The sequence below is a fragment of the Cinclus cinclus genome, chromosome 22, assembly GCF_963662255.1.
Source record: "Cinclus cinclus chromosome 22, bCinCin1.1, whole genome shotgun sequence".
Classification (NCBI taxonomy): Eukaryota; Metazoa; Chordata; class Aves; order Passeriformes; family Cinclidae; genus Cinclus; species Cinclus cinclus.
In genome coordinates this window covers 5,263,942-5,275,805 of record NC_085067.1, presented here as the reverse complement: position 1 = coordinate 5,275,805, position 11,864 = coordinate 5,263,942, and the positions used below count along the sequence as shown (strand labels likewise).

Below are 11,864 nucleotides of genomic sequence, written 5' to 3'. Positions count from 1 at the left end.
TAATAAATAAATGTGCCAGATGTGCTTGTGCAAATAATCCTCCTCTTTCTATATTTTATAGTGATTTGAGAGAAGCTTTGGAGGTAGATGAAGGTTCTGGCAGTGGAATGTCTGTTAGGGAGTTGTGATGCTGCCGGAGGCTTCCTGGGAGCAGGGATTTTACATAATGCAGTGTAAGGAGAGCAGCGGGGTTTCTCTTTGCTACTCTGCTCTTTCAAATTTTCTTTTTACCCTGCGGTTTGTCAGTGCATCCCATCGTCCCTCAGGATGGACTGAGAAGCCTTGTGGGTGTTAAATCCAATTGATAATCAGCAGCGCGATAAGGAGAGTTAAAGATTTGCGTCTGGTGTGCGGTGCCTTGTGATGCAGCGGGCAGGGGAAACGCCTGGTGACAAATCCCGGTTTTTGCCATTTCCCAGGGAATCCCAGAGCCCCAGCCGTGCCCGTCCCCGCTGCTGAAGGTGACAGCCGGAGCCGGGTGTCGCCGATGTGGCAGGGCCGTGTCCCTGCATCCCGCCCCCGGCGAGGGACAGGCTGGGACGGCGGCCACCCAAATTCTGCCAGCAAATGACATTTTCCCGCAAAGCCGCGCCGGGCCAATCGCTCCCTGCACCGTGCAGCCAATGCACGCCGGGCTCTTCCCAGCCCCAGGCAGGGCTGCGCGGCTGCAGGGCCTTGGAGCAGCTGTGACAGCGGCGTTCGTGCCCGCAGCGCTGCCCTGGGGTGCTCGGCATCCCCGCTCCTCCTTTTCCCGGCAATAACGCGGCCGCTGGGAGCGCTCGGGGCGACGCGGCCGCGTCCCGGTGATTGGGGGAATTAATTTGGGTCTCCCTTCAGCACTGCCACGGCCTCCTACCCAGCAGAGCTGCTCCCCAGAGCCAGAGGGATGGTGGTAGTCACGGGGCAGAACAAAGTGAGTGCCACCCCGGATGATGCCATGTCGAGCTCGGATGCGGAGGATGATTTCCAAGAGCCAGCCACTCCCACCGCCACCCAGGCAGGACAAGCGCTACCTCTGCTGCCTCAGCAGGTAAGAGCTCCCCTGGGATGGGGATGAGGAATTCAGGATTTCCGGGTGGATACCCATGTTTGAGTAAAACGAAGTCTCTTGAATTTATTTGAGTAGCTCGGGAGTTTTATTTACAATTTCCATCCGGGTCTGGGCTTGGGACGCACAATTAAGTGTTTATTCTGGTACTTAAGGCATCGTGGGGTGTGATAGTAAGATTTCAGGTCTGATGTAAAGAAATACAGATTTTTTTTTTTCAGTGTATAGCATAGTCTGGTTGTGTAAAGGAACCGGCAGGGTGCAATCCCATGGTTGACCTGCGATTTCCTCCCTTTTTTTTTTTCTCTCTGTGTAAGGCTGGGGAAGGGATTGTGTTTTGTTCTTTCCCCAAAAGAGCCATTAACATCTCAAATATCTGCTATTCCAGCTGAGTGATTTCTACTATTTCATATTCCCAACTACAATTAAACCACTCCCTGATTCCTCCCAGCAGCCAAAGCATCCAAATCTTGACCCCTCCAAGCTCCCCGATGTGGCAGTGGGGCAGGAACCACACGTTTATCCCAGCCTTTTGGAAGCTGTGCCCTTTGTCACCTGCAGAGGACAGGAGGCTCCTTTCTGATGTCCTGGTTGCTTTTGCAGTTCCCAGAAGTTGTCCCACTGAACGTGGGGGGGATGTTTTTCACCACCAGACTGTCCACGCTGCGCAGGTACGAGGACACCATGCTGGCAGCCATGTTCAGTGGCAGGCACTACATCCCCACGGACGCTGAGGGCAGGTACTTCATCGACAGGGATGGCACCTACTTTGGGTATGTACACATCCTCAGGGCAAGCTTTCAAAGTTCTTACTGAAAACTTAGTTTTAAATTTAATTTTAACCTTTTTTTTAAAGTATATTAGTGCAGCGTTACACGCCTCCAAAGCATCACAGGAGTAACTGTGGTTAAAAACTCTTTGTTAATTGTGCAGTGGGAGAATTAAAAACAAGAAATGCTTTGAGTTTGTGCACTGTCTCCCCTAGAGTATCTCCTTTCAACGTATCAGGTTGTTTTAATGGTTTAAGAAGTGTTTGGCATTGCTTTACATAGGAAACTCCTTTGCTCAAGACTGGGTTTTAACTGATATTCAGTATCTATAGGGAAAAAGGAATGGAAGGAATGGATCTAGGATTCCAACACAGTTGAAAATACAGTGTTTTCAATCTTTAAACAGGATATAACTGCTAGAAGAAAAAGCTCAAGCCTTTAAAGAATTTCTTTCTCTAAATTATTTTTGTTGGTAGTGCTATATTCCTTCACCTCCAAGATTCCTTCCTAAGTGCTCAGCTTTTATTTTATTTTTAATTAAACTAACCATGGTTGCTAGTGCTCTGTTTGAATTGGGGTGAGATTGCTAAAAACAGTGATAAGTGTTCATGGGTTCAGGTCTTTGCTCAAAGTACATATTGCTATTTATCCCAAATTTATAGACATTTCCTTAATGTCTTCAACAGAGAAGCACTGAATTATTTTCAAACACTTTTGGGTTGTACCATAATCTGGGACAGAGATACATTAAGCCACTGTGTTTATTCCAAAATAGTGTCCTTGGATGAGGCAATTGTTGGAAAATCAATTAATTTGTGATGTTATCAACCTCAGCTGAAAATAGAGCTGGGACAGAGAGCCAGGTTACACGCGCTGTATTTGTTGTCATTCTAAGATTGCAGTAATGCTTCTTTTATTTGATAAGGTTTTCTTGGTTAACACTTATAAAGTAATTTTTTTCATATATTTGATAAGGGTTTTGTTGGTTTATACTTATAAAGTAATTTCTTTCCCTGTCCAAAGATCCTGCTGCTGAATGGTGTTTTAGAATTACAAGGAAACGTTCTCTCTCTTTTTCAAAAATTCTGATTATTATTCTGTAAATGGCTCTGATCTGTGAAGAGAAACCTCCCGTGGAGATGTCCCATCCATTCAGCTGGATCTGTGTGGAATAAAAAGTTCATGAATATGATTCTCTGGGAAAACACAAAAGTTTATTTTGTCTCAGACCTAAATTTGAAATACAGTGACTACAGTCTCTTTCCTATGAAACACTCTGGCCCCTTCTGTGTTATAAATTGTTTCCTCCACATTGAATATTTGGTTTAAAATCCACTGACATTTTTTTCAAATGAGTTTTGACATCAACTGAGGCAAAATGTGAAATGGTGGCTTGGAAACCTGAACGTGGCAAATGGTTTTACAAACAAATGTTGGGAATATGGCTCATTTATTTCAGTTACTGTCTCAGTAGAGCAAACAATGGCCATCCAGCATTTCCTCTCCTTTCCCACCTGCAGCAGTTTTGGCAGAAATGTGTTTGTTAATGACTTTTTTTTCTTTTCTTTTTTTTTTTTTTTTTGTTTTTTTTTTTGGTTTTTTTTGTTTTTTGTAGGGACATACTAAACTTCCTACGATCTGGTGACCTGCCCCCCCGAGAGCGAGTGAGGTCAGTGTACAAGGAAGCTCAGTATTATTCCATAGGACCCTTGCTAGACAATCTAGAGGATATCCAGCCTCTTAAAGGAGAAAAAGTTAGACAAGCTTTCCTGGGCCTAATGCCATATTACAAAGGTAAATAAAAAAAGTAGCACTGACTGTTTCTTCTAGTGGGATTCCAGTGTTAAACCTCCTGCTTTTAGTCTGCTCTCAGCTCCCAAACTGATCCCATTGCAGCTGGGCAGTTTATTTTGTGTTTTTTGTGCTGTTTGGATCTTTGAGGTCTCCACACCCTGCTGCATCCCAGGGTGTGGATTTCTGTGGTTAAAAGGGAGCAAGATCAGGCTGTAATGTTATTAAATGAGAGGGTTTATCTGCATTTGTTCTGTCAGGACTTGCAACTGAATAAACTCGGCCTTGTAGTGAGGCCAAATAACTTGGGCATATAATAAGGCCACCAAGCCCACCAGATAACCAAGACTGATTTGATTATTCTCTGTTTTGCTGCTAATACCATGCTGAAAACAACTGCGGCGAAACGTTCCGCGTGCCATGATTGCTTTTGTTCTCTTTTCCTTGGCGATCCGTTGGAACCCCCAGCTCTTTGTCTTTCTTTCAGACCACTTGGAGCGGATCGTCGAGATAGCCAAGCTGCGAGCCATGCAGAGGAAGGCCAGGTTTGCCAAGCTGAAGGTGTGTGTGTTCAAGGAGGAGATGCCCATCACTCCCTACGAGTGCCCTCACTTCAACTCTCTGCGCTTCGAGCGCAGCGAGAGCGAGACCAAGCTCTTTGAGCACCACTGCGAGGTGGACGTGTCCTTCGGGCCCTGGGAGGCCGTGGCTGATGTCTACGACCTGCTGCACTGCATCGTCAGCGACCTGTCCGCGCGCGGCATCACCGTGGACCACCAGTGCATCGGCGTGTGTGACAAACACCTCATCAACCACTACTACTGCAAGCGCCCCATCTACGAGTTCAAGATCACCTGGTGGTGAGCTGGGGCTCCCAGAGGGCAAATGTTCCTTCAGGATAGTCTGGTGGTGAGTTGTGATGGCACAGAGAAGGGTGAGAGGACTCTAGAGGACAGCTGTTCTTTCAAAATCACCTGGTGGTGAGCTGTGGCAGAGAAAAGGGGTGAAAGGACTTCTAGAGGACAAATGTTCTTTCAAGATCACCTGGTGGTGAGTATGAAAGGACTCCTAGAGGACAAATGTTCTTTCAAGATCACTTGGTGGTGAGCTGTGGCAGAGAAAAGAGGTGAAAGGACTTCTAGAGGACAAATGTTCTTTCACAGTCACCTGGTGGTGAGTACGAAAGGACTTCTAGAAGAAAATGTTCTTTTAAGATCACCTGGTGGTGAGTTGTGGTGGCACAGAGGACTCCTAGAGGACAAATGTTCTTTCAAGATCACTTAGTGGTGAGTTGTGGCAGAGAAAAGGGGTGGAAGGACTTTCTAGAGGACAAATGTTCTTTCAAGATCACTTGGTGGTGAGTTGTGGTGGCACGGAGGACTCTAGAGGACAAATGTTCTTTCAGGATCATCTGGTGGTGAGTGTGAAAGGATTTCTGGAGGACAAATGTTCTTTCAAGATCATTTGGTGGTGAGTTGTGGCAGAGAAGAGAGGTGAAAGGACTCCTAGAGGACAAATACTTTTTCAAGATCATCTGTGATCACCTGGTGGTGAGTTGTGGTGGCACAGAGATGGGTGAGAGGGCTTCTTGAGGACAAATGTTCTTTCAAGATCACCTGGTGGTGAGTTGTGGTGACACGGAGGACTCTAGAGGACAAATGTTCTTTCAAAAATCATCTGGTGGTGAGTGTGAAAGGATTTCTAGAGGACAAATGTTCTTTCAAGATCACCTGCTGGTGAGTTGTGCTGGCACAGAGAGGGTTGAGAGGATTCCTAGAGGACAAATGCTCTTGGCAGGTGCATTGCTGCTCACATTCCTTGGGATCAGCCTGCTGGCAGGGGTTGGGAAAACCTCTGGAAACTTGAAAAACCAGCCTGAAATCAGACTGTTGGCTCAGGTACCTTAACGAGGCACAAAACAAAATCACCTCATGGGAAGGATGGAGGGGAGTGGCTGAACATCTGCTAAGAGGTGCCACCAACCACGTGGCTTCAGGATGGAATTGCAGATTTTTTTCCTGCATTTTTTTGGGAATCTGGGGTGCTACAAAAGCTGACGTTTCAGTTTTATCCTCTTAGAAATGTTTTAGTTCCTCCTTCAGCTTTATAAAATTTGAGTCACACCCAGCACAAAGAGTCTGGAAATGTCATTTTGATGTACTAGATAATTAAAAAAGAAGGAAAAAAGGAGTATTCCCTATATATAATTAATTGTTGTCAGGGTTAAGCTGTAATTATTTTTTAATTAAGGATCTATGTTGTGAATTATAATGTTATACTTCAATTATTTCCGTTGTTATCAAAAGAAATAGCAGATCTGGAATATATTCCTTAATGCTTTTAGGAATAATAACTGTTCATGGAAGACTTGTGCCTGTTTTTAGCCTTAGAAATTCTAAATGTTTACAATATCTACAAAAAAAAGCTCTTTAGAACCAGGTCATTTAAAAGGCTTTTGGTAAATGATAAAACCCTGTCTATATGTTCCTATTAGCAGTAGTAAGAGGAATATTTAATGTATATTATTTTATTACTGACTCTTTTTACATTCTGTGATATTAAACTTTATTTTAGATTTAAAATCAGATAATATTAAACGAGTGCTTCTTTCACCTCATGTTTTTCAGACAATTAAATCTTTTTTTTTTTTCCTTCTTGTTGACCCTTCTTGGTGTCCTAGAAGGAGAAACAAAATTCAGACTTTGTATTCAGATACTTCTCCACTCTAAAGCAGTAGGAAATGTCTTTCCATGCTGGAAGAGACAGCCACTGCAGAATTATAATTTCTTCAGAAGGTCTTTTTTGTACTTCTGCCATGAACAACCACATCCCAAATTTCAACTGCTGAATTCAGCCCAAAACTGAGGGGGAGAAAAGTCTGAAAATCTCCTTGTTTTGTGTGAGGTACAGAAGACTCCAACCTGCCTGAAGGGGCTTCAGAATAATCTTAAAGAGAGAGAAAAAGTAAATATTTGCATATTGCATTCCATTGGATTAAATTAATCCAAGAATATTGCTTAATTAAACTTCTGACCAAAATTCTTAAGAAACATTAATGACAGTGATCAAAATTCTCACGTTTCTGAGGCAATTTTTAGAATAACTCAAAGAACTTAAAGATCAAATTGTCTTGCAAAAAAAAAAAACAAAAAAGAGACTTTTTTTTTTTTTGCCTTGTCACCCTTTGAGATATTTAATTTAGGAATTAAATTGTCTCTCTGAGGTGGGTGTCTCCCTGCTGATCTCTGCCATCCTTACACAGGATCATTGTCAAATGCTGAGTTTCAAGGGCAGAGATAAATTTGAATAGAGGGAGTTCTGCACATCTGGGTCTAAATTTGTTTCAATTGTTTCCTTAAATAATGGTCTTGCTGTTACAGCTTCTTGGGGTTGTGTTTGGCAAGCCAAAATTAAAAGTTAGACTGAGACTCAAGTTTCCCTGCAAGGACAGGAAGTTTTGCTTGGTTTATTTGCTGCTTTGCTGCCTTCATTTCTTCTTTCTTTCCAAGGGATCTCAACTGCAAACCACAATTTCATATAAAATTAAATAACATCTTAAAGCTGAGCTTTACAAAGTTTTGGCTGCTTGTGCACTACAGATATTTAAGTTCAGGATTTTCAGATGTTCAGAATTACAGATACTTACAATATTCAGATTACAATGAGGATTGCAGTTTTACTGGAATTTTCAGTGGGGCTTTTTACCACTTCCCATAAATATATTTACAGAACTCTGGTTGGAATTCCAGAACTCCTTGCAGAAATGGATCACAATTTGATTTTCACAGTGTGTTTTCTGGTTTGACTTTAGGAATTTCCCTGCTGTTCAGGAGAAGCTGTGATGACAAAATTCCTGTTTCAGTCATTTTTGTTACTCCTTAATTTGCACGCACTGGGATTTTGTAATTTTTTTTCCTGTTCATTGTTTAAATGATGAAGGAAGGCAACCCAACCAAAAAGAGAAAATTAAAATCTTGGTCTATATCAGCTGTGTCTTAATCCAAGTTCTCATCCTCCTGAAGATTAAGTGCAATACTGGAAAGGAAAACATGAATTTAGGCCCACAGGGTTTAATTAGTGCTGGGATTTGTGATTTGTTCAGGTTAACAATATTTTAATTGTCCCAAGCAGTCTTTGTTTACAAGGATTTAGCTCCTCTTGCCCAACCTGTGCTCATTTTTTGGCAGAAGCAGAAGAATTGTGCAGGTGGATGGCAGGGGGGTGTAATCTAAAAACTGGGTTATGTAACGTGACTGATTCTCTTTTCTGGGCCTGCAGCTTTTGAAATTCTACATCTGCAACAAAAAATGGGAGTGGCTGATCTGCTAAATCCATGTTTGAGAGGACTGAGGATTTTTGTATAGTGTTGTATCATTAAACTATGGAGTACTGCCTTTTTTTTTTTTCATTTAGGACTTTTCTTTGTATCTGGACAGGCCAGAGTTTTGCTAATTCATATTTTTGTGTGCTCCCTTAGCTTTTTTTTGCCACTTTATCATCTACAGAGCCACTTTTCCACCCTCACACCCCCAAATCCCTGTGTTTGTGAGCAGTAAATGGTCTCCTGTCCATTTGAATATTGGAGGAATGGTGTGACAATTGAGGGATATTTATTTAAAATTCGAATTGTTAACTGTTTTTTATATTGCTGTGAACAAAAACATGATAAGACCAATTTTCTTTAACATTCCTTTTATATCCATTCTAGAGTGGTTCTTAACAGGGAGCAAAGGGAGGTCTCATATTAAATGAGTTGGCCAATTCCACAGCTCATTAAATGTTTCTGCATCTGTTTCATGCTTGTGAAAAAGAAAGGGGAAAAATAGGAAAAGAAAAATAGGAAAATAAAAAGAAAGGAAAATAACCCTTATGAAGCACTCAAAAATGACATGAGAAGATGTTGTAGGTACAGCAGCCACTTAATTGGTGCTGAGCTCAAGAGTTTAAAAAATATTTACAAATAACTTCTAGACTGGGTGGAGAGTTTTAATTTGAACAGCCAGTATTCTGCACAGGAATCTGAATTATTCCTTGCTGAACTTCCGTCCTCCTCAGAGGAAAGAGAAGGTGCTGCCAGCTTTGATCTAGGAAACCTTTGTGCCATGAACAGAACCTCTGTGCTCCTTGTGGTGTGTGTGCTGGATTTTTAATTTAAATTTTTATTTTAACCTGTAATGAGGGATCAGTTTCTGCATCGATGAGGGTGTGAAGGGGTTTTTTTGTTTGTTTGTTTTTAAGCACTTCAGGTTTAGTTACCTTAAACAAAAGCAGTGAATTATTGCAGCAGGAATCTCTGCATCATCCCCTTTTGAGGATTTTGGGGTCTTTTAAGTTTTAGGAATTTTGCTTGGGATACACCTCATATGCAAATACCTGGATTTGTTAATGTGAATATTTTTGAAATTTTGTTGGTAGTTGTGTAATATTCTTCCCTGAAGTGGCAAGAGTGATAAGGGTTGAGTTGAACATCGGTTTTGTGATAAGACAGCTCATGCCTCAGGAATCTCCTGCCCTCATTTGGAAAATCACCCATCCCAAAGTCTGTTAAAAACCGGGAATCTCCCTTGGCTCTCCACAGTGAGCCCTGAGGAGAAGTAGGGCTCCTTCATCCACTCCAGGCTCCATTCTTGGGGACCAAGTGGGCACAGGGTCTGGTCACAGGTCCTTGAAGGCAAAACCCAAACACTTGTCTTGGGGAATGAGCTGATGTGCAAAAGCACCTAAACCTGGCCTTTGAGGATTGTTAAAATTCCAGCGAGCTGAAGGACGTGGAGATTTTAAACTGCTCTGAGAGCTTTGTTAAACCCCGATGTGGAGATTTTAAACTGCTCTGAGAGCTTTGTTAAACCCCGATGTGGAGATTTTAAACTGCTCTGAGAGCTTTGTTAAACCCCGATGTGGAGATTTTAAACTGCTCTGAGAGCTTTGTTAAACCCCGATGTGGAGAATTTAAACTGGTCCGAGAGCTTTGTTAAACCCCGATGTGGAGATTTTAAACTTCTGAGAGCTTTGTTAAACCCCGATGTGGAGATTTTAAACTGCTCTGAGAGCTTTGTTAAACCCCGATGTGGAGATTTTAAACTGCTCTGAGAGCTTTGTTAAACCCCGATGTGGAGATTTTAAACTGCTCTGAGAGCTTTGTTAAACCCCGATGTGGAGATTTTAAACTGCTCTGAGAGCTTTGTTAAACCCCGATGTGGAGAATTTAAACTGTTCTGAGAGCTTTGTTAAACCCCGATGTGGAGATTTTAAACTGCTCTGAGAGCTTTGTTAAACCCCGATGTGGAGATTTTAAACTTCTGAGAGCTTTGTTAAACCCCGATGTGGAGAATTTAAACTGCTCTGAGAGCTTTGTTAAACCCCGATGCGGAGATTTTAAATTTCCCTGAGTCGGTGCAATGGATGTTTTGTGATACAGAGTTTGGGCAGTCCCTTAATTTGAGTTTTCGGTGTATTTGAGTTTTCCCAGTGAGCTGATTTCCAGTCTCCCCTGAGCAGTGGCTTTTGGAAATAAGGGAGTGGGAGTGAATTCATTCCCCAGGGATAATCCTCAGTACCTCTAAAGAAAACTGAGAAGATCCCCAGCCCCCATTTGCCAGATGAGTGGAGGAGGAGATGAGGCTCTGGGCTGAGCATTCCCAGATAATGACTCCCACTCACAGCTACAATTCCCCCTGCAGGAAATTTCTCTCTTCCCTGCTGCACCCTCAGATTTGTCCAGGTGATTACTCAGCCTGTTTTAAAGTCATTATTAAACTAATATTTGAATATCGAAGTGTGCTGTTAGTTGCTAAAGAATCTTAATTATAAAAACTCATTACTCTCAAAAATACCTGAATAAATGGATTAAACTAACAGAGAACACAATCACTTTAATTGCACTCTCCTGCTTAATTTTTTTTTCTAATGACTGTTAAGAAATATAAATTCTTACTTCTTTTAAGGGCTTACATAAGGATATGTATTCAGCCTAAGAACTGTATTTTGGGAGCTGAGGTGTGAGCTGTATGATCCCTTATTTGTTTTGGGTTTTTTTCCCTAAAAAAGTTAATTACTGATATAATTAACGATTCTGTAGCTTCATTTGGCATTTGGAAGCCCTCATTCCCAGGTTTATCCTCACTGCTCATTGTTCAGAGATGACAGGGGGCATGATGAGGGGGATGATGGACAAATTCCTGTCAGAGCTGGCAGTTCCCATTGCAGAGCTGTTCTTTGTGTTTGGTTCAACTCTTGTGCTGTGTGAGGCACAGGAACTCCCTCCCCGTGTGTGTGAGCCCCCCACTGCTCCCCATTCGTGTGCAAATCCATCGAGGTGTGGCTCTGGGAGGTGAAAGGGTGACAAAACCCAGTGGCTGGGGATTGTGGCAGTGACAAGTGAGTGGCTGCAGGGTCACCCTGCTTGAATCTGCTTCAGAGCACCTTGATGTCACAGCTGGAGCTCCCTTTTCTGCATGGCAAAGCAGAGGGAGCACTTGGGACACAACTGCCTGGCAGGTAAGGGAAGATTTCAGAGCAGACACTGCAGGAAAATGATCTCTTAACTCGTTCTAAACTCTGGGATAGATTTCTTTCACTGCTTTTAGTGACTGCTTTACCCTGGACAATTTACAGACCCCAACTGGCTTTAAGTTGTGGTTGGCATTACTGAACCCTGAAGATGTTTTTAGGTTTTTCACACACAGCACAGAGGACCCAGGATAGTTCTAAGTTTTGGGGCTATTAAAGAAAAACAAAAAAAAAAAAAAAAAACCAAAACCAAACCTCCAGTCTTTCATTATCTTTCTGCAAATAAGCTGATTTCAGAGGAGAATTCTGTTCTGTTTCTGTCTCCTGTATATAATTCTCTAACTGGAAATCACTTTCCAGAACAGCAGTTCATAGTCATTTTGCTTACACAAGCTTAGTATATGTTTACCTCCACTTTCACTGTGACTTTTATACATGGTTTTTGTTTTGCTGAATTATAAATTGTATGTGTCTATGCATTGTAACCCGTAATGCCTTTGAAAATCCAGCCTGGATGCTAATGATCAGGGTTTGGAATTATCTCCAAATGTGTTTTGTTAATAATTATGTTGACGTGTGATGCTCAATACTGTGAGTACTGCAGTGTATTATTTCTTAATACTTTTGATTTTTCAGTTCAGGTAATATATAGTCTGTATGTTTTTTATTTAAAACACATAGAAGACAATGTGGATATAAAGGCTGTGTTGTGCAATAAAAGATTACGATACTGACAACTGTTGTTG

The 11,864-nt window shown here is 42.0% G+C and overlaps 1 protein-coding gene across 1 annotated transcript; it reads left to right on the top strand.

The window, feature by feature from the left end:
• Positions 1-847: 847 nt before the first annotated feature.
• Positions 848-4,473, top strand: KCTD7 (potassium channel tetramerization domain containing 7). The gene is made up of 4 exons (XM_062506824.1): positions 848-1,030; positions 1,652-1,821; positions 3,434-3,612; positions 4,097-4,473. The coding sequence occupies exons 1-4, from the start codon at positions 887-889 to the stop codon at positions 4,471-4,473; spliced, it is 870 nt and encodes a 289-aa protein (XP_062362808.1). The 5' UTR covers positions 848-886.
• The last annotated feature ends 7,391 nt before the right edge of the window (positions 4,474-11,864 follow it).

Bases quoted from the DNA above. Each gene is read 5' to 3' on its own strand.
- KCTD7 (XM_062506824.1), top strand. From the start codon at position 887: ATGGTGGTAGTCACGGGGCAGAACAAAGTGAGTGCCACCCCGGATGAT. The intron at 1,822-3,433 runs GTATGTACACAT...TGTTTTTTGTAG, and splicing joins AGGGATGGCACCTACTTTGG to GGACATACTAAACTTCCTAC. The intron at 3,613-4,096 runs GTAAATAAAAAA...TCTTTCTTTCAG, and splicing joins CCTAATGCCATATTACAAAG to ACCACTTGGAGCGGATCGTC.